The 27,066-nt window shown below is 45.0% G+C and overlaps 1 protein-coding gene across 1 annotated transcript in view; it reads left to right on the forward strand.

The window, feature by feature from the left end:
- The window catches only part of OGA (O-GlcNAcase), a 96,611-nt gene that overhangs the window by 22,320 nt on the left and 47,225 nt on the right, over positions 1–27,066 (forward strand). The window contains 6 exon segments of the mRNA XM_077455681.1: positions 11,567–11,664; positions 13,124–13,254; positions 15,494–15,665; positions 16,774–16,872; positions 21,004–21,288; positions 22,760–22,918. Coding sequence (XP_077311807.1) covers positions 11,567–11,664; positions 13,124–13,254; positions 15,494–15,665; positions 16,774–16,872; positions 21,004–21,288; positions 22,760–22,918 — 944 coding nt within the window.

Consider the following 27,066-nt stretch of genomic DNA (forward strand, 5'->3'; position numbering starts at 1 on the left):
TTTTTTTCCCACAATTCTTTGCAAAATTAAGATTTTTTTATTTTTTTTCCACAAAATTGTCATTGTAATAGGTTATTTCTCTCACGTGGCATGTGTATACCACAAATGACACCCCTAAAAAAATTCTGCTACTCCTCCTGAGTATTACAATACCACATGTGTGGGACTTTTTCACAGCCTGGCCACATAGAGAGGCCCAACATGCAGGGAGCGCCATCACGTGTTCTAGGAGCATAAATTACACATCTAACTTGTTGACTATTTATTACACTTTTGAAGGCCCTGGAGCACCAGGACAATGACACATGGCACTGATGACAGATGGCACTTATACGTGGCACTGATGGCACTAATACGTGGCACTGATGACAGATTACACTAATACGTGGCACCGATGACGCATCACACTGATGACAGATGGCACCGATAAGTGGCATTGGTGGCACTGACGACAGATGGCGCGTGGCACTGACGACAGATGGCGCTGGGAACAGATGGCACTGGGGGGGGAGGATGGCACTTTTTTTTTTTTTCCTTACGGCCACTGCAGCCGTTGATCTCTCCCTTCTCAAATGCTGTCTGTGTGAGGAGGGAGAGCGGCGATGAGAGATGATCTCATATGTTTACATATGAGATCATCTCTCATTGGACACGCCGATCGCGCTGTAAATGGCCGCTGTGATTGGCCGTTTACAGCGATCTGTGACTGGCTGGCTGTGTCCGAGGGACACGGCCAGCACAGAACTTCCCGATGCGCACTCGCGGGAGCGTGCATTGTGGAAGTAAACAGGAGGCCGTCCAGGGACGGCCTCCCGGCAGTTAGTGTCCGCTCTGTAGCCATCTTTCGGCTATAGGGCGGGCGCGAAGCGGTTAAGGATGCTGAAAACTGACCCTGGATGGTCTGAGTATCACGGACACGTATGCACCTGAGCACTTTATGGATCACTTTTGTATCAATATTTATATTTTATGTATAGTAATGCTATATGATGTAAGCTGTAGGAAGACAGTTGCTTATATTTATATTTTATATATTTCTTTATTGTATATCACGGGACACAGCGCCACAGTTATTTATGGTTTATATGGCACCTTCAGGTGATGTGCAGGTGGGGAAAATACTGCGCTAAACCCAAAGTGTAATTGACAGAAATGTGAAATAACACAAAATGAAAAAAAGCTGCTAACACTCAAAGTCCAAAGAGTAGTATACATAAACAGTGTAGCGCTAAAAAACCTCAAAGTAAATGTGATTGCAATGAATCATATATTGCTTTATGTTAAAAATAATTAAACCGCAATCAATGCTAATCAGATGGACACTTAAACCAGATGGCAAATGCATCATATAGGCTTGCAATGCTGGATACCAATGATGGAAGGTGCCCGACTGGATGGTGTCACGCAGGCTGAAGCTCCAATCTGCATACCCATGGATGGTGGTTCAGAATCGACGGTTCCAAGACAATGGCGCCGAGATGGATAAGCAGCCAAACCAATCCCCAAAAAGATGGTCCCGGGATATTCGTCAATGTTCAAACATAAAGGAGAAAAAAAATATATGGAAACGCTCCACATGGCGTAGATCAACCAATGAAGGTTTATTGAAAAAGTATAAAAATACAATACGGTAAAAACTGTTAAACACAAAAATCACGTAAAAATCTAAAAAAGCAATACGATAAGCAGAATGTGCTGGTCCGACGCGCTTCGACTACTAAGTCTTCAACTGCCCCAGTTGAAGACTTAGTAGTTGAAACGCATTGGACAGCACATTCTGCTTCCCCATATTGCTTTTTTAGATTATCACATATTTGTGTTTAACAGTTTTTTACTGTCACCACCGGGGGCTGTCAAGAGCATGTACCTGTTTCATGCATGTCGGTCTCGCTCTGTGTCAATGCAAGCTACGCACTTCCTCCAGCCCAAGCCCCAGGTAAGATGTGGAAAGTGGTGTTTTTTTTTCTTCTTTCCAGGAGGCAGAAGGAGCATGTCAGCGGTATGCTGTGCCACTCCGCCGCCATAATGGCGGTTCCCTGTCCATCAGCTCTCCTCCACCCCAGCGCCCCTTCCCCCCACCCCACCACATGACGATCCGGTCGGATCAGAGGCCTGCTCACGTGGCAAAATAATTTTTTTTTAAAATTTTTTTGGGAAGAGTGGGGTGTGGGTGGGAAGTAGGGGAAATGGACGGGGCTTAGCACGGCGTTGACTTGCAGCGGGTGCATTTTGGTAGTACCTCTGCATTTGTTCTCGGCACGATGACCAGAGGCACAAATACCTAAAATAAAAAAAAAAAAAGGTACAAAGGGGATGCCCTCAGGCTCTAAGGATTCTCCCTCTGCAACACCATCCCCCCCAAAAGGCCTAGGGAGGCTTGTCAAAGTGAGCCATCAGGGTCGCCAGGGGTTGCAATTGCTTCCAACAGTTCAGCCCCTGTCTATATTACTGAGGTTTTTTTTCCTCAGCCATGATTGGAGGAAAGGTTAGTAACTTTAATCCCATCTTCACATAGTGGTAGAAAACGCATTAGGTCCCCTTCTACCACCCAGGATCCTCAAACAGAGGAACAGAGGGAGAGGGAAGATGAATCCCCCCTCAGGGGCCTGTGAAGAGACTGATAACTCCTTTTCCAAGGGATCAAGTGGGGAAGGACTTGCTGGTGCTTTCTCTTACTGAAATGGTCTGCTCCATATTTAAGCTACACAGTTGAAAAGCCCACTTCTTGTTTGGGTTCACTAAAACCTCCTTAGGCTTTGCGTGCCTTTCCTGTCCATTCGTTGCTGGAAAAGCTTATGTATTCCCAGTGGGATCACCCGGATGAGCATTTTTTTATTTTTTTTTCCCCCCCTTAAAGTTTTCAACACTTTATCCTATGGAGGAAAAATGTACTAAGATGTGGAGTATACCAGCAATTGACGCGGCTATATCCTCTGTGAATAAAAGCTTGGCTTGTCCTGTTGACAATGCACAAATGCTTAGGGATCCAACTGGAATTCATGTTAAACACTTTCTCCTTGGCAAGTTCTGTGGCTCAACCTGCAGTGGCCGCAATTGGGGTATGTCAATCCTTCAGAGACCATTTGAAACAGGTGCTCAAGGTTTTCCCTGAACTGCAGGCCCAGGATTTAGCAGAGCTGCCAGCGGCTTGGTGTTTTGCAATTCACGGAATGAGATTCTATTCTTCAAACCTCTCGCCTTACACTTGGGTTTGTGCATATGTGTAGAATCTTATGGTTGAAAAGTTGGTCAGCCAAAGCGCCATGCAAAAAAGCTCCTGGCTGGTTTTGCTTTTCGTGGTGAAAAGCTGTTTGGGGATGATTTGGATAAATATATCCAAAAGATATCAAGTGCGAAAAGTACCCTTTTGTCAGTTAAGAAAAGGAGTAAACGTACTTCATTTAAACAGGCTTTCTCCAGTGCCAGGAGCACTGGGGGAGGAAAACCTACAAGACAGAATGCTAAATCCTATTTATGAAGGGGCGCCCCCGTTCGTTCAAGTGGGGGGAAGACTGCTGTAGTTCTCAAGGGTCTGGCAGGAGGAATTCCCTATTGGGTCTCCACAGTAGCTCTAGGTTGCAAGCTAGAGTTCGGACAATTCCCTTCTCATTTCCTCAGGTCAAATGTTCCCAAAGATCCAGAGAAAAAAGTCTTTCAAGCATTAGATTGACTTTTGTCGCAAAAAGTGATCATGGTGATCCCCATAGAAGAGCAGCGGTTGGGGTTTTATTCAAACCTTTTCACTCCAAACCAAATGGAGAGGTCAGACCCATTCTAGATTTCAAAGATCTAAACCAGTTCCTGAAGATCTGCTCTTTTCGCATGGAATCCGATCAGTAGTCTCCATCATACAAGTAGGAGTGCTTCTGGTGTCAATCCACATCAAGCTTGCATACCTGAATGTGCCTATTTTCCCCGCTCATCAAATATATCTGCGTTTTTTGAAGTAGAAAAACGTCATTTTCAGTTTTGTAGCCTTGGGCGGGGCTAGCTATTGCACCTCAGGTGTTTACAAAACTTCTGACCCTTCCTCTGGCCAGATTAAGGTCTCAAGGTATAACCATTATAGCATACCTAGACGACCTGCTCTTGATAGACCGGTCGGAGCCCGCTTAGACCAAAGTATGGTCACCACAGTCAACTACCTGGAATACCTAGGTTGGGTCCTCAACCTAGAGAAATCTTCTTTAAAGCCAGTAAGAAGACTGGAATACTTGGGTCTGGTTAGAGATACAGCTCAGAAGAGGGTGTTTTTACCCCAGGCAAAGATCAGGAGCTGGTTCAGGTGGTCAGGGCGAAGAAGGGTCCTTCTATTCGCCTTTGTACGAGGTTGTTGGGAAAGATGGTGGCTTCTTTCGAAGCGTTTCCCTATGCTCAGTTTCATTCTGCAGACTGCTGCAAAACCGTATCCTGTGTGCCTGGAACAAGAAGGTCCAAGCACTAGATTTTCCGATGCGTTTGTCGCCGAAAGTGCATCGGAGCCTCAGTTGGTGGAGGATATCCGAGAATCTGCAGAAGGGGAAATCCTTCTTAGCAGTTACCTGGAAGGTGGTAACAGATGCCATCCTTTTGGGTTAGGGAGCAGTCCTGAAAGAAGCGTCTGTCCAAGGCAAATGGTCCCGAACCGAAAGGACCTTGCCCATTAACATTTTAGAGATTCGGGCAGCGCACCTAGCCCTAAAGGCCTGGACATTCAAGTTGGGCACCAGAAGTCATGCAGCCCAGGGAGAGGTAAACCATATCCTAACCTGGGAAGAAAAGCATGTGCTGTGCAATCTTCATTCCAGGTGTAGAGAACTGGCAGGCAGACTACGTGAGTCGCCAGCAGTTGTTCCCTGGGGAATGGTCCTTTCACAACGACATCTTCTTGGCTATATGCCAAAGTTGGGGGATCCTGGACGTAGATCTGTTTGCCTCCAGGTTCAACAACGAAGTCGACAACTTTGTGTCAAGAACAAGGGATCCACTCACATGCGGAACAGATGCGTTGGGGACCCCATGGGATCAGTTCTCACTGATTTATGTATTCCCTCCTATTCTGCTGTTACCTCGACTTCTTCGCAGGATCGAGCAGGAAAGGAAGTCGGTAGTTCTTGTGGCCCAGAAGATGTTGGTATGCAGAAATAGTAAAGATGGCCGTAGGGGCCCCATGGACCCTACCACCACATCCAGACCTGCTATCGCAGGGACCAGTATTCCATCCTACCTTACAAATGCTAAATTTAACAGTTTGCCTATTGAAACCCAAATTGTGAAGAATCATGGGCTTTCAGGCTCAGTGATTTCTACTTTGATTAATGCAAGAAAGCCAGCTTCCAGAGTCATTTGTTAGTCTGGAAGGCATATGTTTCCTGGTGTGAATCCAGGCGTTGACATCCTAGAAAGTATGTTTATAGGTAGAATCCTTGCCTTTCTGAAAATGGGCTTAGAGATGAAGCTGGCCTTGAGTACCATCAAAGGCCAGGTCTCGGGCCTTATCGTAATTTGTTTCAACGGCCACTTGCTTTAGCTTTCTTTGGTCTGAAGCTTTATACAGGGGGTAACGCAGCTTAATCCACCAGTTAGAGCACCCCTGAACCCTTGGGACTTGACAAGGAAGCTAGTTTTTCTGGTAGCCATATCTTTTGCAAGAAGTGTATCAGAATTGCATGCTCTTTCTTGTAAAAAGCCATATTTAATCATTCACAAGGATAGAGTAGTATTGCGTTGTCATCCTAGCTTTCTGCTAAAGGTGGTTTCATGTTTTCATCTAAACCAGGATATTGTTCTACCTTCATTTTTTCCAGAACCCTGTTCTACGGAAGAAAAGTCACTACATCCTCTGGATGTAGGGAGAGCAGTCAAAATCTATTTGAAGGCGACTGCTCAGATTCAGAAAACAGATGTTTTGTTTGTGTTGTCTGAAGGTCCTAGAAAAGGACAGGCAGTGTCAAAATCTACCATTGCTAAATGGATTCGACAAGTAATTCAAGCTTTCTGGTTTGAAGAGCAAAGTTCCAACTTTTCAAATCTGAGCGCACTCCACCAGGGCTGTTAGTGCTTCGTGGGCAGTGCATCACCGAGCCTCCATGGCTCAAATTTGCAAGGCCGCAACTTGGTCTTCAGTCCATACAGTCACCAGATTCTATCAGGTGGATATAAGAAGGCATGAGGATATTGCCTTTTGGGCTGAGTGTGCTGCAGGCAACAGTATAGGTCCTCAGATCTGATTGCACCCTACTTTTGTTTGTGTCTCCCTCCCCTCAGATAGCATTGTTCTGGGACATCCCATACAGTAATTATTGTGGCTCTGTGTCCCATGATGTACGATAAAATAGGATTTTTATAACAGCTTACCTGTCAAATCCTTTTCTGGGAGTATATCACGGGACGCAGAAGTCCCGCCCCTCTTTCTGGTTACACGTGTATTGCGTTGCTACAAAACTGAAGTACTCCCGGTAAGGGGAGGGTTTATATGTGGAGCTGAACTTCCTATCTAGGGTATAACAGTGTCCATCACCTGTGCCATATAACCCATACAGTAATTACTTCATCAGATCATTAAGGGGATAGCGCAGCACGTGATTTATGTATCAGTCTATAGATTGCATTCATATTTTTGCCACCCAAATGCATTATTTTACATTTTCCACATTTAAACCTCATTTGTCATGTAGTTGCCCACCCCATTCATTTGTTCAGATCTTTTTGCAAGTTATTGCCCTGCTTAGCTTGGTATCATCCGCAAATAGATTGAACTGTTTACCCCATCCTCCAGGTTGTTTATGAATAAATTAAATAGGATTGGTCCCAGCGCAGAACCCTGGGGGACCCCACTACCCACCCCTGATCATTCCCAGTATTCCCCATTTATCACCACCCTCTGAACTCGCCCTTGTAGCCAGTTCTCAATCCATGTACTCACCCTATGGTCCATGCCAACGGACCTTATTTTATACAGTAAACGTTTATGGGAACTGTGTCAAATGCTTTTGCAAAATCCAGATACACCTCGTCTACAGGCCTTCCTTTATCTAGATGGCAACTCACCCCCTCATAAAAGGTTAATAGATTTTTTTTGGCAAGAACGAATCCATTCTGATTACTGCTAATGATACCGTTATTACCAAAATCTTGTATGTAGTCCCTTATCAGCCCCTCCAAGAGTTTACATACTATTGATGTTAGGCTAACTGCTCTGTAATTTCCAGGGATGTATTTTGGGCCCTTTTTTAAATATTGATGCTACATTGGCTTTTCTCCAATCAGCTGGTACCATTCCAGTCAGTACACTGTCAGTAAAAATTGGGAACAATGGTTTGGCAATTATTTGACTGAGTTTCCTAAGGTCCCTTGGGTGCAAGCCATCTGGTCCTGCTGTCTTATTAACCACTTGCCGACCGCCGCACGACGATGTACGTCGACAGAATGGCACGGGCAGGCATATGGGCGTACATGTACGTCCCTGCCTTCCTGTGGGTGGGGGGCCCGATCGTGCCCCCCCCCTGGTGCCAGCGGCGGTCGGATTCCGTGCAGGAGCGATCCGGGATGAGGGGGCGGCCATTCATTCATGGCCACCCCCTCGCGATCGCTCCTGACTAATGAAATCCCTCCTCTACATCACTTCCTCTCCTGTAATGTAAACACAGGCAGAGGAAGTGATGTAATCTCTCCTCCGTGTCGGTCTTTTTCGTTCCGGCACCGAGGAGAGAGGATCGGTGAGTTGCACCTAACACTACACTAACAGTAGAACACGCCAGGCACACTTTCACCCCCCGATCACCCCTGCACCCCCAGTCACAGTGACACCAATTGCATTTTTTTTTTTTTTATTATTTTTATTATTGCATTGGTGTCATTTGTGACTGCAATAACTGTTAGGGCAGTTAGGGTTAGCCCCCTTTAGCTCTAGGGTACCCCCCTAACCCCCCCCAATAAAGGTTTAACCCTGTGATCACCCCCCGTCGCCAGTGTCACTAAGGCTGGGTTCACATTGCAGCGGTTTATGAGAACGGATGTGATTCACACCGCACTGCAGTGCAAATCACATCCGATCTCTGTGCGATGCGAGTTCAGCCATACAGATAGTATGGCTGAATTCGCATCGCACCCGCCGCAAACTCGCACGGGACCCTTTCTTTGGTCCGCAGCAGAATCGGATCGCATGGGTGTTCACACCATGCGATCCGATTCCTGTCCGAGTTTGCAGATCGCACTGCGATATGCGAACTGATCTGGGGGTGTCATTAACATTTCACTGACACTCCCAGCAGTTCGCATAGGGCAGTGTGAACTGCCGCCGGGAGGCATGCGATGCGGGAACCCGCCGCGGATTCGTGGCGTTCCCGCATCGCTCCAGTGTGAACCCAGCCTAATAAGCGATCGTTTTTCTGATCGCTGTATTAGTGTCACAGGTGACGCTAGTTAAGCAGGTAGGTATTTAGGTTCGCCACAGCTTTTTATAGCGCCAGGGACCCCCATATACTACCGCATAAAGCCCCCTGATTGCCCCCTAGTTAACCCTTTCACCAGTGCTCACCATATAACTGTTACAGGTGATGCTGGTTGGTTAGTTTTTTTCTTATAGTTTCAGGGCACCCGCCATTTATTACCCAATAAAGGTTTAACCCCCTGATCACCCGGCAGGTGATATAAGTTTGAGGGTCAGATAAGGTCTGCGTCGCCCCAGGCAGCGTCAGGTTAGTGCCAGTACCGCTAACACCCACGCACAAAGCATACACCTCCCTTAGTAATATAGTATCTGATCAGATCTATATTAGCGTCGCCAGCAGTTTAGGTTTCCCAAAACGCATTGTTAGCGGGATCAGCCCAGATACCTGCTAGCACCTGCGTTTAGCCCCTCCGCCAAGCCCAGCCCACCCAAGTGCAGTATCGATCGAAAACACAACACCCATAACTGCAGCGTTCGCAGAGTCAGGCCTGATCCCTGCGATCGTTTTTTTTGTAGCGTTTTGATACAGTCGCTGACAGCCTAGGTGCTTTTTTACCTGTGAGTCTTACTAGTGTACCCCTAAATTTAGGGGTGTCTACTTTCCAAAATGGGGTCATTGGGGGGGGGGGGGGGGTTTGTGCCATCTTGGCATTTTATGGCCTTCAAAACTGCGATAGGTAGTGAGGAGTGAAATCAAAAATTTACACCCTTAGAAATCCTGAAGGCAGTGCTTGGTTTTCGTGGCCCCGTACGCGGCTAGGCTCCCAAAAAATCCCACACATGTGGTAACCCCGTACTCAGGAGAAGCAGCAGAATTTATTTTGGGGTGTCATTTCACATATGCCCATAGCATGTGTGAGCAATATATCATTTAGTGACAACTTGGTGCAAAAAAATAAATAAAATAAATAAAAGTTTGTAATTTTCCCGCAACTTGTGGCAAAATATAAAATATTCCATGGACTCAACATGCCTCTTAGCAAATAGCTTGGGGTGTCTACTTTCTAAAATGGGGTCATTTGTGGGGGTTTTGTGCCATCTTGGCATTTTATGGCCTTCAAAACTGTGATAGGTAGTGAGGAGTGAAATTACAAATGTATGCCCTTAGAAATCCTGAAGGCGGTGCTTGGCTTTCGGGGCCCCGTACGCGGCTAGGCTTCCAAAAAGTCGACCACATGTGGTATCCCCGTACTCAGGAGAAGCAGCAGAATGTATTTTGGGTTACAATTCCACATATAACCATGGCATGTGCGAGCAATATATCATTTAGTGACAACTTTGTGTAAAAAAAGACAAAATTTTTATTTTTTTTTTATTTTTTTATTATTCAATCGCTTGAGGCAAAAAAATAAAATATTCGATGGGCTCAACATGCCTCTTATCAATTTCCTTAGGGTGTCTACTTTCCAAAATGGGGTCATTTGGGGGGGGGGGTTTGTACTGCCCTGCCATTTTAGCACCTCAAGAAATGAGATAGGCAGTCATAAACTAAAAGCTGCGTAAATTCCAGAAAACGTACCTTAGTTTGTAGATGTGACAACTTTTGCGCAAACCAATAAATATACAATTATTTACTTTTTTTTTAACCAAAGACATGTGGCTGAATACATTTTGGCCTAAATGTATGACTAAAATTGAGTTTATTGGATTTTTCTAATAACAAAAAGTAGAAAATATAATTTTTTTTTTTTCAAAATTTGCGGTCTTTTTACGTTTATATCGCAAAAAATAAAAATCGCAGAGTCAGTCAAATACCTTTTTTAAAAGAAAGCTCCATTTGTGGGAAGAAAAGGACGCAAATTTTGTTTGGGTACAACATTGCATGACCGCGCAATTACCAGTTAAAGCAGCGCAGTGCCAAATTGTAAAAAGACCTCTGGTCATTTACCAGCAAAATGGTCCGGTCTGAAGGTGGTTAATCTTAAGTTTTTCAAGTCTATTTGTAATTCTGTCCTCTGTTAACCATGATGCTTCCTGTGATGTGTCATGAGGACAAACACTGCAGTTTTGGTTACTGAAGCCCCTCCCGATTACCTTGTAAAGACTGAGGAGAAGAATAAATTCAATTCATTCTGACACTCTGCATCTCCGATCGTGGTAAGGAGCCTCTGTTAGAGGCTTCTTACCACATGATCAGCTGTGACCAATCACAGCTGATCATTGCGTGAACCAGGAAGTGCCGGTAAACATCATTCCTCGGTTCGCGGTAATATCCCCTCCCACCGCTTCTGAAAGCATTCCAGAGGCTCATGAGCCAGCAACTATAGTGTCAAAAGTATATATATATTTTATTATAATATAATTTGAACATGAACTTTAATGTCATCCCAGTCCGTAGGGTTCAATATTGAGTTGGCCCGCCCTTTGTAGCTATAACCGCTTCAACTCTTCTGGGAAGGCCTTCCACAAGGTTTAGGAGTGTGTCTATGGGAATGTTTGACCATTCTTCTAGAAGTGCATTTGTGAGGTCAGGCTCTGATGTTGGACGAGAAGGCCTGGCTTGAAGTCTGCTCTCTAATTTATCCCAAAGGTCTTCTATGGGGGGTTGAGGTCAGGACTCTGTGCAGGGTAGTCAAGCTTGTCGAGGGACTGCGTCTGAGATCCCCAAACCCGGATGAGGCCCGATCATGTGGGTGACTGTGCCTGTACCTGCCAACTGCTCGCGGTATATTTATGGTCAGTGGTGAGCAGGTGGTTAGAAATCTTGTCTTCTTTTTTTTTTTTTTTTTGTAATTGGATGTGTGTGACGGGAGCCATATTTGCGTGTTGCATCTGACGGTTGTGTTTTATGTGCCTTAAAATAGCGAAGATTGCAGCTAGCTGATGTTTATCTGATCATTTTAATCCAGAGATCTTCAAACTACGGCCCTCCAGCTGTTGCGGAATGACGCATCCCATGAGGCATTGTAAGACTCTGACATTCCGACATGACTAGGCATGATGGGAATTGTAGTTCCTGAACAACTGGAGGGCCGTAGTTTGGAGACCCCCTGACTCTCAGGGCAAAATTTGCCCATGTGAAAGGTCCATTGTAATCAGCGATGTTTGTCAGATAACATTCAGTATTTTACAAGCACATGATTTGTTCAGTTTATAATGTCTGTTTTTTTTTTTTTTTTTTTTTTATTTATATAGGCTTCAGAAGTGGGGACTGAACACCTACCTGTATGCCCCTAAAGATGACTATAAGCACAGAATGTTCTGGAGGGAGATGTACTCTGTGGAGGAAGCTGGTAAGTGTCACCTTTCATCACACAGAGAATGTACAGAAATTACTTGTTTGTGTCAGGAGCTTGAGGGACGCTCCACCGACACCAGTCTCTACCACCCCCCAGTCTGGGAGCGGCACCTTCTCTCCCCTCTGGTGGCGGCACTTCTCTCAGGCTGTGTTCCTGCTGCTTTGCCTGCCTTGCCCTCCCTGCTTTGATTGGCTGCAGCAGCCTTTGGCTCTTAAGTTTAACATCACAAGCCTAGTTACATAGTAGGTCAGGTTGAAAAAAAAGACACAAGTCCAACAAGTCCAACCCGTGTGTGTGATTATATGTCAGTATTACATTGTATATCCCTGTATGTTGCGGTCATTCAGGTTCTTGGCTAATGGTTTCTTTAAACTATAGATGCCCCTCGCTGAGACCACCGCCTGTGGAAGGGAATTCCACATCCTTGCCACCCTTACAGTAAAGGACCCTCTATGTAGCTTAAGGTTAAACCCCTTTTCTTCTAATTTTAATGAGTGTCCATGGGTCTTAAACTCCCTTCCGCAAAAAAAAGTTTTCTCCCCATTGTGGGGTCACCAGTCCGTTATTTATAAATTGAAATCGTATCCCCTCTCAAGCGTCTCTCCAGAGAGAATAAGTTCAGAGCTCACAACCTTTCCTCATAACTAAGATCCTCCAGACCCTTTATTAGCTTTGTTGCCCTTCTTTGTAGTCGCTCCATTTCCAGTACATCCTTCCTGAGGACTGGTGCCCAGAACTGGACAGTATACTCCAGGTGCGGCCAGACCAGAGTCTTGTAGAGCGGTAGAATTATCGCTTTATCTCTGGAGTTGATCCCCCCCCCCTCCCTTTTTAATGCCAATATTCTGTTCGCTTTATTAGTGGCAGCTTGGCATTGCATTGGCAGAGCCAAGGACTCTGGACTTGTGAATATTCTAACCAATCTGGCTCTGCACGGTGACCCTCATTTTCAACCTTAACCAGCTTGTCCCTTGATTACTCTCCTGTCTTCTGCCTGCTCTGACCACCTCCTCTTATCTTTAGGATTACCCTCCTGTCTGTCCAGACCACCTCCTTTTGGTACCTGGATTACTCTCCTGTGTACTGCCTGCCCTGACCACCTCCTCCTCTTGTCCCTGCATTACTCTCCTGTCTGCCCTGACCACCTCCCCTGGTCCCTGGATTACTCTGTCTGCTGCCTGCCCTGACCGCCACTGTTTTCTTTCAGGTTTAATGCCGCTTTAAATTTAGGCCTGATTCCAGCCAAATTTTTCTTTCTTTTATTTTTATTGTTTTATAATTCAACTGGTGACCCCTTTTGAGCAGATTTGTCCCCATTTGCTGTGTGGTCACTGGCACAGAAAGTAAGAAGAATCCATCCAATGAAGCATCTGTCTACAAATATCAAATACAATTATTATATATTTACAGGTTGTATTTATAAACAAGTCTTCTTTTTTTTTGTATTCTATAGATCAGTTGATGACTTTGATCTCTGCTGCTCAGGAATTTGGGATCGAGTTTATTTATGCCATTTCTCCGGGGCTTGATATAACCTTTTCCAATCAGAAGGAGTTGGCCACGCTAAAACGCAAATTAGATCAGGTAAATATTTGTACCGATTTTTAATTTTTTTTTTTTTGCCTGATATTTTAACCCCTTCCTGCCCACCCTAGTGTCCCCTTTTTAATAATGCCTCATGCACACAGGACATTTTTACTGCTGCTTTTAGAGGCGTTTGACTTTTTTTTTTTCCTGCTTATAATTGGGCCCCTCTGTGTTAGCCTGGTGTGTGTCCGTGCGCACACACAGACTTTTAGCCAGGTTTAGTGGCAGCAGCTTCTAGAGGCAAGAAAAAAACCCACTGCCAGTCCAGGAGAAGCAGCGTTTTGGAAGAGAGAAAAAAAAAAGCTAGATTTTAGCGAATCACGTTTAGCGCTTTAAGCATTAATTAATTTCTTTGGGCAAAATAATAACTTATTCTGGCCAATGAAATTAATGCCCAAGCGCTTGGCACCTGTAAACCCGCCTAAATGCTTGTAAAAGTGGTGGACACTTTTACACGCATTGGGATTTTTTTGCAAATACGCTGTTGCCAGGAGGAAAAACTTCCTAAGGCTGCACTCAAGCTACAGCGTTTTAAATCTGGCTGAGATATGAAGGCATTTGAGATGCCTTATTCATTGGATAAAATTCACTCCAGTCACGGCACCCCGCATCGCGGGACCACACATGTTGCCCAAAAATTGTTCAGAAGCTACTTCAGGGCTTGACAAATTTGCTTGGAATCTAGGAGCCAGCTTAAAAAGTTAGGAGCCAGGTCGGTAACGGCGATCCGGACCTGTCCCTGGCCTGACATGGAGACGAGTGAGGGGAAGATAGCGCCGCAGCCCCCCCCCCCCCTTTTTTTTTTTTCCTTAATTAAAATAAATTTTTTATTTTACTTTTTACAAAAAAAATTATATATATATATATATATATATATATATATATATATATATATATATATATATATATATATATATATATATATATATATATATATATATATATATATATATAAAATGAGAAGCCATTTACCAGCCACCACACTCACCGTTGGGCAAAAGGCGCCAGATGACGCCCGCAATCACTAACTTCTCCTCTTCACTTTGGGAAGGAAATGGGCGGGCAGTGAAAAACAGGCAGGGGAGCTTCACTCCATTAGGAATTAGCATTATTGGAATAGGGTGTAATTTCTACATCCACCACAAGATGGCGCCAGACTACCGAAAGATTTTAGAAGGCCGCAAAGCCGCGGCCTCAATCACTGGCCGGCGCAGCCCGATGCAATTGCGCGGCGGAGTTCGGGGTCCAAATGGAGACGGGATACCCCAGCAGCGTTGCCCTAGTCGCCAGGACACAAATTCTAGGCGCAAATGCGACCAGGCGCCCGGGGTTTGTCGAGCCCTGAGCTACTTTGGGGAGACATGCAATTGCAGTACGTTTTTGAGGTGCCATTCAAATGAATGGCATCTCAAATGCGAGTCCCGTATTTTGTCATTCAAATCGCTGGCAGATATGCAGCAAATCTGCCCGTGATTTAAAACACTGTAGTGTGAATGCAGCCTAAAATTTCTTAGAGGAACTACGGTCTGCTCACATAATTTGTAATGAAAGCATCTTTGCCATTCTGAAGCTTCCCTCCAACCACTTTGCATATTTTATATATAATTTAATTCTGTACTTGCCAAATATGCTGCAGAAATCTCTCTCCACTGAGTCTGGCTGCAGCCATCTTAAATGTGGGCAGCTGAAGCTGCTGCCTGTTCACTTCCTGGTTTTACATACACACCTCCAGCTCTCATTGGCCCTCTTATGACTCCCCCCCCCCCCCCCCCCCCCACCTTCCTGGCAAACTCTCAGGAGTGAAAGAGCGAGCTGTGCATGATGTCTAGGCTAATGACCAGACAAACAGGAAGTGGGCTGTATAAGGGATTTACTGGCAGAAATTTTTTTTTACTATCCAAAGTTTAAAACAACAAGGGCAGAAGATTTAATAGATGAAACAATTACTGAAGTTCCGTTTTAACATCCAGGAGGGTGGGAAGGATTTGTGATCATGTGACCACTATATATAGATAATGTTTGGGTGTTCAAATTCATTTTCTAGCAAAAAAAATACTGATTTAAACATGTAAACAAAAAAGACCCAGTGGATAAGTGTAGTATTGTAGCTAGGGCATAATTACGGAAAGTGTCAAATTCAACTCTAGTAATGGGAAAAACCATCAGAATTGATATTTACCATGAAGAAATTAAAACGTGCGTTTTTTTCTTTTTTTTTTTTTCTTTTTTTTTTTAGGTCACTCAGTTTGGGTGCAAGTCGTTCGCTCTTCTGTTTGATGACATCGATCACAACATGTGCCCGGCGGACAAGGAGGTGTTCAGCTCATTCGCTCACGCACAAGTGTCAATAACGAATGAAATTTATCAGTATTTGGGTGAACCAGAGACCTTTTTATTTTGTCCTACAGGTAACTATATACTGGAGGTCTGCATTGTAGAATATCAGCATTTCCTCTAATCTGCTGTGTTTTTTTTATCTTGTGGCTTTTACTAATGCTTTCTGGTCAGGGGAGTTTTGGCCTTTTTATTTTAGTTTTTGGTGGTGTTAGCTTAATCTACTACAGATGTGGCCATCTAATGGTTGTGCCAAACTTGTCACATTTCAATCAAGCAATAAAAAAAAAAAAAAAAAAAAAAAAAAAAAAATATATATATATATATATATATATATATAAAAATATACACATACTATTGACAATTGTGCGGCCATGTGATGCTGTACCCCAAGGGCTTTCTTTTGTTGGTATTTGATGCACTGTCACTGTAGTAATGACACTGGCTTGGAAGGGGTTAACATCAGGGGTGATCAAACCAGTGCTTTTGTGTATGGTAGGGGGGAGGTGCTTTTACTAGTGGAAGAAACAGGATCCATGCATCCCCTACTAACAGAACGGAGGTCTGCCTGTGTGCTCAACATTTTTCGTGTGTTGGCAGACAGTCAGCGGTATTGCAGGAGGTGCGCATGCATGTGCCCTACCCCGAAGAGCCGGATCACATGATAGATAGAGATATACATAATATCTCTCTCTCTCTCTATATATCTATATATCTATATATCTACATATCTATAGATATATATATCTATAGATATATATATATATATAGATATAGATATATATATATATATATATATATATATATATAATATAGATATAGATATAGATATAATCTCTTACACACACACACACACACGTGTTTATAATGTAATCCGGCACACAGATTCCGCCCTGTAGCAGTAAAACCGCTATGAGATGGAACTGAATGGAGGCTCTAGTACAATCCAATGGCCGAAATTGAGACACACAGATGGAATCCAGGCAAGAGTAGATGGCATAGGAAACCCAAAGACATGATGCATGGTATCTAGTACGATCACATTTATAACCAAATGGTAGTGAGGGTTGTGTGAACACAATGTCCATTTTACCTGCAGGAGTGTAAGTGTGAATGAAGCTGAACTCCTCGTATTGTATTGAGTCGGCAGTCACGTGTCCTGTTCTCTGCTTTCTGTTATAGAATATTGCGGCACCTTCTGCTTCCCAAATGTTTCTCAGTCCCCTTACCTGCGCACAGTCGGTGAGAGGTTGCTTCCCCGGATCGATGTCCTCTGGACAGGTGAGATGGTCGCTCTTCTATACCTTTTTGTAGGTAAATGTCATCGAGAGTTAGTGTCTTCTAGGGATGCACCAAAATTTCGGCCGCCGAAACATATTGGCCGAAAATTGTGTCTTCGACCCATTGCCGAAAGAAAAATCTTTCCCATAATGGGGGCGGGGCCTGGGTGGGCCCCCTGGTGCCACCCATTGTGGGGGCGTATTCCTGGCTCGCCCCAGTCCTCCCCCCCTCCTCTCCTCCCCTCCCCACAGAGCGTCGATCTCCACGTGTCACGGAGCTAAATTGCCCGGACGGCTGCAGTAACAATGTTCCGCGTTCTGTGACAGACGGCACACTGATCCAATGGCGGGAAATTTAATCAGCGTGATGTAATTACAGGAGATGGGACATTGTTACTGCAGCCGCCCGGGCAATTCAATTCACAGCTCCAGGACACACGGAGATTGCCGCTCTGATCCGGGCACAGGTGAGGCTGCATCTGGGGGGAGCAGGTGAGGCTGCATTGATCTCTTGTATTATATCTGCAGTCTCTGACCATCATCTCCTGTATAATCAGATGGTTAGAGACTTGGGACATGATACAAGAGATGGTTGGAGACTGCGGACTGAATTTTCTTGCACCAAAGGTGCCAATGGCTAACAATAAATTCATATTTAAATTGATATTAAAAAGTCAAATATAATATAATACGTGTGTGTGTGTGTGTGTGTGTGTCTATGTATGTGAGATAGATCTATCTATCTATCTGTGTGTGTGTATATGTGTATATATATATATAATGTGTGTGTGTGTGTATGTATATATGTGTGTATATATATGTGTATGTATATGTATATATATATATATATATATATATATATATATATATATATATATATATATATATATATATATATATATATAATTTTACTCCTAATATTTTTTTTTTTTTTTTTTTTTTAACTGTTTTTTGGTTTTCGGCACCAAAAAACCCATTCGGTGCACCCCTAGTGTCTTCTGAATACTGCAAAGTGAGCGCCTGAAAAAGGGGCCAAAGGCTCCACCTGCCAAATGTCAGATTTATTTGGGGGAAAAATAAACCATAATGAACTTTTGCCAACTGCCCACTGCTGGCGGATTTATCGTGGGATCACTTTTATAGGCGCTTCCTGGACATTTCCAAGCTTACGAGAGCCGTCTGTAAACCCGGAAGCGATCCGATTGCCCGTTTTCTGGGCACAAAGTCAAGTGAGACCAAGATGGCCCCCACCCTGATTTATGCCTTTGTAGGACCGGACCCACTTTTGATGTCACTTCCAGTTTTTGGGCATAAACAAATGGGGTGTGTTGTTTATTTTTTTTGTTATAAAATTTTGCAAACAATTTTTATATTTCAAGGATTTTACTGAAAAAATTCACCAATAACAAAAATAGCAGGTACTACGGAGGCCAATTTTTATTCATAAATTTAGGTCAAAATCTATTCTGCTAAATTTCTTTGGTGAAAATAACCCAAATCAGTGTATATTATTTAGTCTGTAGGAAACTATGGGATGTATATCTGAAAAATCGATAAATCGTGATGTACTGATGGCTGACTAATTTCTTGAGGCCTGAAAACACCAGGAAAGTACAAATACCCCCCAAATGTTTATTTTCCAAAAATGCCCCTTTTTGGGAAAATAAGACCGTCCAAGGTATTTGGTAAGAGGCATGTCGACTTCAAAAATTAAGTTGTCGTTTTTTTTTTTTTTTTTTGGTCGCAATATTTTGGAAAATTAAAACCTATATTTCTTTATCATACATCATAGGACACAGAGCCTCAAGTGTTTACTTAGTGGGTTATAGCTACCTTCAGTTGTTGACACTGACACACCCAATACAGGAAGTTGACTCCCCTATATAACCCCTCCTTCCAGGAGTACCTACGTTTAGTTTTTTTTGCCAGTGTCTAAAGGTGTTGGCACGAGTGAAGATGTGCTCTGCGGAGATCCAGGAGGGATCCATGCTGCATTTAAAAGGCCTCCAACAACCGGATCCATCCCGCCACTGTGGCTCCAGTATGGTACCCGGCCCCCGCATAGAATGAGGTTTTGCCTGTAATGCTTCTCTTTGAGGGCAAAAGGGAACCAGGACTCTTTTTGTGGTCTTGCTACGTTACCTAAAGATGTCCTGAGGGGTGCTATACATGGTCCAAAGGAGTGGAACCCCTATTAATAGGGCCACAGCCTTTGAAGGTTTAACCACACTGCCCGCCGTGATGGGTGAAGTTTGGATCTGTCTGTTTACAGCAGTTTCCTGCAGCTAGGAAAAGGTAAGAGACAAGCATAGGAACTGCAAAGTCCACCTATGACTTTTCTTTAAACTATATTGTAATGCCTTAAGGCTTAAGTACTCCTCTAGAGAGAGGAAGAAAATGTAATACCCTGTTTAAAACTGCTTGAAACAGTGTGTGTCTCAGCAGCTGGGGGGGGGGGTCTCTTCTTCCCCTAAATGGGGGAAAGGGCAGGGATATATGTTAAAGCGGGAGTCCACCGGGACTCCGCGTTTTTTTTTTTTTTAATTTTTTTTTTTTTTTAAAAGCCAGCAGCTACAAATACTGCAGCTGCTGGCTTTTAAAATAGTGACACTTACCTGTCCAGCGCGCCCGCGGTGTCGGCACCCGAAGCCGATCGCTAAGTCGTCTGTCGGGTCCTGCCGCCGCCATCTTGGGTATGGGAATCAGGAAATGGAGCCTTTCGGCTTCATTTCCCGGTTCCCTACTGCGCATGCGCGAGCCGCGCTGCGCAATGCGGACGGTCCCCGCTGCCTCTGGGAGCTGTGTGTTTCCCAGCAGGCAGCGGGGCACTTGCTGAAGGGGGCGGGCGCTTGCGGAAAGGGGCGTAACGTACGCCCCTTTACGCAGAGAGCTAGCCCGGAAGTGGGTGCAGTTACCTGGATTATCCAGGTAACTGCACCCCCCTCCCCCCTGAAAGGTGCCAATTGTGGCGCCGGAGGGGGGGGAGGAATCCGATGAGCGGAAGGTCCATTTTAGGGTGGACCTCCGCTTTAAAGACATGGACATGTCTTTTCCAATCCACATATTACTAGAGAAGCTTATTTATGCCGAATGGAATCATCCGGATAAGCATTTTCTCCCTCCAAAGAGATTCTCAGTTCTCTATCCTATGGAGGAAAAATTCACCAAAAAAATGGAAAGTTCCAACAGTAGATGCTGCCATTTCCAGTGTGAATAAAAGTTTGACTTGTCCAGTGGACAATACACAAATGCTAAAGGATCCAACAGATAAAAAGTTGGAATTCCAACCAGATCTGCAAGGCCACAACTTGGTCTTCGGTCCATACATTCACAATTTTGCTATCGCCTTCGGGCACAGTGTGCTGCAGGCAGGAGTATAAGTCCTCAAGTTCTGCGGGTGCCCTACGGGTTGTGTTTCCCTCCCCTCAAGTAGCATTGCTATGGGACGTCCCACTAAGTAAATACTTGAGGCCCTGTGTCCTATGATGTACGATAAAGAAAATAGGATTTTTTTTTTTTAAACGGCTTACCTGTAAAATCCTTTTTCTTGGCGTACATCATAGGACACAGAGCTCCCATCCCTCTGTTTTATGGGGTGCAAGTATATTGCTTGGCTACAAAAACTGAGGTACTCTTGGGAGTAGGAGGGGTTATATAGGGGAGTCAACTTCCTGTATTAGGTGTGCCAGTGTCAACACCTGAAGGTAGCTATAACCCACTAAGTAAATACTTGAGGCTCTGCTCTGTGTCCTATAATGTACTCCAAGAAAAGGATTTTACAGGTAAGCTGTTTTAAAAATCCTATTTTTTTCTATTTATGATCACCAGTGCAGTACAGTGTTAGCTTTCCTTTTTACACACTGTGACCAAAGCAATACAGTGTTAACAGTCACCTGATGGCACCAAGAAAGCAGCATGGGGGGGGGATTATTTTTGAAGTAAATGTAACGTATTTCCTGAACTGTAATGTTACAATTTTATTTAGTGACAGAGGCTTTGATTGGCATCCAGAGCGCTTTTAAAAAGTATGTCCAATGGCACGTTTTGAAACGAGTATAAACGAGCCCCAAGAGACATGGCGGAAAATAACATTTGGAACTTTTTAACTCAAATGTGACCATTTTTCCTTCAGGCCCGAAAGTGGTTTCCAAAGACATTTCTGTGGAATCCATTGAAGAGGTTTCCAAAATCATCAAGAGGTCACCGCTGATTTGGGACAACATACATGCCAATGACTACGATCAGAAGAGGCTGTTCCTTGGCCCTTACAAGGGACGATCCACCGAGCTCATTCCTAGACTCCGGGGAGTGCTGACCAATCCAAACTGCGAATTCGAGTCAAATTATGTGGCCATTCACACACTTGCTACGTGGTATAAATCCAACATGAATGGCGTGAGGAAGGATGTCGTAATGGGTAAGTGTGCAACAGTAAAATATTTTAAATGTGGTTAGGGGAAAAAAATCAATGTACTGTACACACTACAGCATGATTGACAATTAGATTGTAGTGTATTTACTATGGTGACATGGCAAGAGCTATTACACCAACCTTTTGACCATTCAGGGCCAAGCAGCCGGTATTAACCACTTCCCACCCATATGAAGCCATATGACGTCCTTGGATTGAATTAGTCATACAGAGATGATGCCTGCAGCTGCACCATCCCGGTATGCATATTTTCAGCAGGTAATTCCCTTTTTTACCAACAGTCATTATGCCGCCGCCGCATTTTCCAGGGTCTGCCATGTGATTGCAGAGCCCAGGAACGATGTGACCCAACGGCGGCACTACACAGAGAGGAACTGACGTCATTCCTCCATCTTTGGGACCCTAGAAACGGCAGGGAATCAAGCTGATCTGTGTGCGATTGGTTGCATTTGGAATCCAGAGGAGAAATCTGGGGTCTAAAGAGGACCTGTCTTGGCCCATACTTTCACAAGCCATGTTCAACCCTTGTGAAAGCAATAAAGTTGTTCAAAAAAAGTTAGAGACCGTTTAATAAAGTTTTGAGTAACATAAATGTTTTTATTAGAGATATATATAATCTATCTCTCTCTCTTTTATTGCTGTCACAAGAAAATGTAAACTTTCATGTGACAGGTACTCTTTATGGAGAAATCTGGGGTCTAGAATACCCCAAATTCCTCCTCGGCCCTTAAAAGCATTAAAAACTCAAAGATCTATGTTTTCAAATGCCTTTTTTATTTTTTTAATATATATATGGGGCAGTTAACATCTGGGTAAAACGGAAGTGATGTCATGTCATTGCTTCACCATAGCTGAGAGCCAATCCTAGCTTTCTTTGGGTGTTTGACCAGCCGGCGGATGTGTCCAATGGTAGTTCAGGTCTCCCAGTGCGATGGGAGAGCCCGAGCAAGTTGCTGAAGGGGTGGGGGGGGGAGGAAATCCCCCCCCCCCCCCCCCCCCCCAACACACACACACACACACACACACACACACACACACACACTCCTGCTGCTTGTAAAAGCAATTCAGCGGCTAGTTAGCTGCTAGAATTGCTTTTAAAAGAGAGACTGCCGGCTCAATATAAAAAAATAAAAAAGGTACATGGGTGTCAACTGCAGCTGCATATCGTCCCATTACAGCCACTTGAAAACCGATAAAGTACGAGACTGGGCGGCCATGTTTGGTTAGCTTTACTCTATGGCTGCGGCATCCAGGACAGGTCAGAGGATAAATACTGGAATCATTGGTGTTCAGCATTGTGGGGGGCCAAGGCAGTGAGATCTTCCTGTATCTGAGGTCTGTAAGTTGTGTGTAGGTCTTATATTTGGAAAAGGTGCAGCGGCCATTCAAAAATATAGGAATTGTCACCCCCTCCAGCGTTTTGGTACTGACTTATTCATTTTTCTTCTTTTTGCAGCGGATAGTGAAGACAGCACAGTGTCCATACAGATTAAACTAGAAAATGAAGGCAGCGATGAAGACTTGGAGACGGACGTGCTGTACAGTCCTCAGATGGCTCTGAAATTGGCTCTGACAGACTGGCTGCAGGAGTTCGGAGTGCCTCTTCAGTACAGCAGTACGTTACACATTCCATACCGATCATCACATATTAGGAGGGTAAAATAAGCACTTAAAGAGGAAGTAAACCCTGATGGGTTTACTTCCTCTTTCATTCCCTGCAAAGGCAAAGCATAATGGACTACTATGCATCGCATAGTAGCCCATTATGTGTCACTTACCTGACACAGGAGCCAGCGAAGTCGCCGCTGTCCCCTGTAGTCCGCCGCATCCATCTTGCTGGTGGCGTCTCGCAGCTCCGCCGCTGTCATTCGGCGAAGTCGTGATGACGTCACTCCCGCGCATGCGCACGGGAGTCGACACGCGCGGCAGCTCCATTCTTGGAAATGCCGCGCTCAGTGCGCCTGCGCGCCGCTGTCTACGGCGCATGCGCCGTAGACAGCGGTGCCCGTTTTCGGGCAAATATCTCCTAAACCATATAGGTTTAGGAGATATTGCTTGGACCTACAGGTAAGCCTTAATCTAGGCTTACCTGTAGGTCAAAGTGGTTTGTAAGGTTTACAACCACTTTAATGGATGAGTTCACCTGTCCTCAATATGGGTGTAACATGTTCGTAAAGGTGAACCTAGACCTTAAAGCGATGTTAATATTCTTGCTTGCAAGGACAATTAATGAGCAATGAAACTCAAATATCTTTCCTGGAGAAAAGAACAGTGTACAGTGGCTAAGCGGTTAAAACTTCCGACGGGCAGCACTGGGGTCTTCAGTTTCGGTTCCCAGCCAGGGCTCTCCCTGCCTGGCGCCTGTATGTTCTCCCTGTTGCTGCGTGGGTTTCCTCCCAAACTCCAAAGACATGCTGGTAGGGTAATTGTCTAAATTGTCACTACTATGTGTGTGTGTGTAGAAATGTGAGTTTAACCACTTTCAGACCGGACCAATTTGCTGGTCAAAGACCAGACCACTTTTTGCGATTCGGCACTGCGTCGCTTTAACTGACAATTGCGTGGTCGTGCGACGTGGCTCCCAAACAAAATTGACATCCTTTTTTTTCCCACAAATAGAGCTTTCTTTTGGTGGTATTTGATCACCCCTGCGGTTTTTATTTTTTGCGCTATAAACAAAAATAGAGCGACAATTTTGAAAAAAACGCATTATTTTTTACTTTTTGTTATAATAAATATCCCCCAAAAATATATAAAAAAACATTTTTTTCCCCTTAGTTTAGGCCGATACGTATTCTTCTACATATTTTTAGTAAAAAAAATCGCAATAAGCGATTATTGATTGGTTTGCGCAAAAGTTATAGCGTTTACAAAATAGGGATAGTTTTATAGCATTTTTATTAATAATTTTTTATTTTTATTTTTTACTAGTAATGGCGGCGATCAGCGATTTTTTTTTTTTTTTTTTTTTTTTTTTTTTTTTTTTTTTTATATTGTGACTGCGACATTGTGGGAGACCCATCGGACATTTTTGGGACCATTGTCATTTATACAGTAATCACTGCTATACAAATGCAGTGATTCCTGTGTAAATGACACTGGCAGTGAAGGGGTTAACCAGTGGGTGGCAGTGTAGTGGTGTGTTACTAACTGTGGGGGGGTTGGGCTTTCATTTAGTGACACTGATCTCTGCTCCATTAACATGGAGCAGAGATCAGTGTCACTAGTTGCTAGGCAGAATGAAGAAATGCTGTTTACAACGGCATTTCTTCACTTGGCCGCTCCGTGAGACGATCGCGGACTCACGGGGGTCCCGACCAGAGCGGGAGCGCGCCGCCGTCGGCGCGCTCCCGATGGCAGGGCGGCAAATTTAAAGGGACGTACATGTACGCCCATTTGCCTGCCCGTGCCATTCTGTCGACGTACATCGTCGTGCGCTGGTCGGCAAGTGGTTAAGGACCTTAGATTGTAAGCTTCATGAGGGCGGCTCTTATGCACATCGCTGGAAGATTGAGGTCTAGCTCAGGTAAGTATAAGGGGGTCTGGAGGGGGGCGGGGGGTGTTCTGCATGTTTTTTTTTTTTTTTTTACCTTTTTAGGCCAGGTTCACATGGCAACCCGCTGTGGATTGCACAGGAGCGCTGTGCATCCCTTTTTCCTAATTTTAGGGCCGATTCTATGCCTGAATTCGGGCCTGAAACGGAGCCAAAGACTCAGTGTTTCTGCAGTGCGCTCCGCAGCTGCAACGGAGATGTGTGAATCGGCTCCATGGGGAGCCAGTCACATTCTCCTGCTATGCGAATTGGATGCGGAGAAACCCGCATCTAATTCGCATAGGTGTGAACCCGACGTAAAGTGATGCTAAAGGCGCATGTGTTTTTTGTTTTTATACCAAAAAAAAGTCATACTTGCCTGCTCTGTAATGGTTTTGCACAGAGCAGCCCCGATCCTCCTCTTCTTGGGTCCCTCTTTGGCGCTCTTTGCCCCTCCCTCCTGTCTAGTGCCCCCACAGCAAGCAGCTTGGGGCTGAAGGGGACTGCTGCCTTTTTACAACCACTTTAAGGCTAGGTTCACATTGCTGCGATGCGGGAACGCCGCGAATCCGCGGCGTTTTCCCGCATCGCACACCTCCCGCCGGCAGTTCACACTGCCCTATGCGGACGGCTGGGGGTGTCAATGTTATGTTAATGACACCCCCAGATCCGTCGGCATATCGCAGTGCGATCTGCCGACTCGCACAGGAATCGGATCGCATGGTGTGAACCCCCATGCGATCCGATTCCGTTGCGGACCCAAAAAAGGGTCCCGTGCGAGTTTGCTGCGGGACCGCTGCGAGTTCAGCCATACTATCTGTATGGCTGAACTCGCAGCGCTACGGAGATCGGATGTGATTTGCGGTGCGAATCACATCCGGATCTCCCCCCGCAGCAGTGTGAACCCAGCCTAAAGAGGATTTCCAGTCTCCTGTGGGGAAAAAAAAGTCGGGAGCTACAAACACTTAACACCCACCTGTCGCACGATCCAGTGGTGTGCTCACCCTAGTAGGTTTCACTCACTGTCTTCTTTCTTCAGCGCCAGCATCTTCACCATGGACATCCTGCTTTTGTGACTTCACAGCCAATTTCCCACTGCGCATGCGCAAGCAGCGCTGCCCATAGTGAATGCAGTCTTCTGGGACCTGTTGTGTCCAAGGAGACTGCTGCAGGGGCAAGGGAGGAGAACTTTCGCTCCAATCACCTAGCCACAGAAGTCGCAGATCCTCCAGCTGTTGCAGAACTAAAAATCCCGTGAGGTTGGGTTCACATCGCAGCACGGTGCAGCTCACAACAGGGGTCTGGTGTGTCTCCATTCAGTTTCAGGTCCGATTTCAGTCCGAATTTTCGGCTGAATTCGGACCTGAAAATGACCAATAGATGCACAGGACTCCTGTGCAATTCACACCAATTCACACCAGAGCCGCTCCGGAGATATGTGAATCGGCTCTATAGAGAGCCGATCCTTATCTCCTGACATGCAAATTGAATGTGGAGAAACCCGCATCCAATTCACAATAGCCTGAACCCAGCCTGAAGCATTGTAAGGCTGACAGTTGCAAGCATGACTCCCACAGCCAGAGGCATGATGGTACTTGTAGTTCCGCAGCAGCTGGAAGGCCACCGGTTTGACACCCCCGGTGGTCGCAACGGGCACCTATCAAAATCAGTTTATTCTGCAATCCTGTGACCCATTTTTTGCAGACAGTGGACTAAAGTCTGCTGTCGGCTGGTGTCAAAGCCGGTCCTGGCTTGGGCAGGATCGCGACAATGGAGTCGGATCCTGCACACATGCCTGGGAGGTGCTGAGAAGCTGAGCCGATCACTCCCACCCCCCTCCACAGCCCAGCACTGCAGTGAGCACGGGAGGGGCAGAGCAGAGAGCTGCTGACTGATAGTCAGAAGCTCTCTACCCACAAAGCTTTGAGAACCACGCGATCGGTGGTGTTTGCTCGGTTCTCAGTGTTGGAGGTGCCAGGGGACAGATGCAGCATTGGCGGACCTATGCTACATCCACCTAGGTAAGTATAAATCTTAAAAAAAATAAAAAATAAAATGAAAAACTTTTAATGTAAGAGGTTATTGTAGCTGTTTTTTAGACCCCTTTCACGCGCCATTTGCAGGCAATACAGCATTTAAAAATAGCGCTCTGAAACGGCCAAGGGCTTTCACCCTGGTGGTAAAAAAAAGTCCTGCTAGCAGCATCTTTGGAGCAGTGTATAAACCGCTCC

Source organism: Lithobates pipiens, unplaced genomic scaffold (genome assembly GCF_037356315.1).
Source record: "Lithobates pipiens isolate NorthernLeopardFrog02 unplaced genomic scaffold, aLitPip1_a1.2 Scaffold_25, whole genome shotgun sequence".
NCBI lineage: Eukaryota > Metazoa > Chordata > Amphibia > Anura > Ranidae > Lithobates > Lithobates pipiens.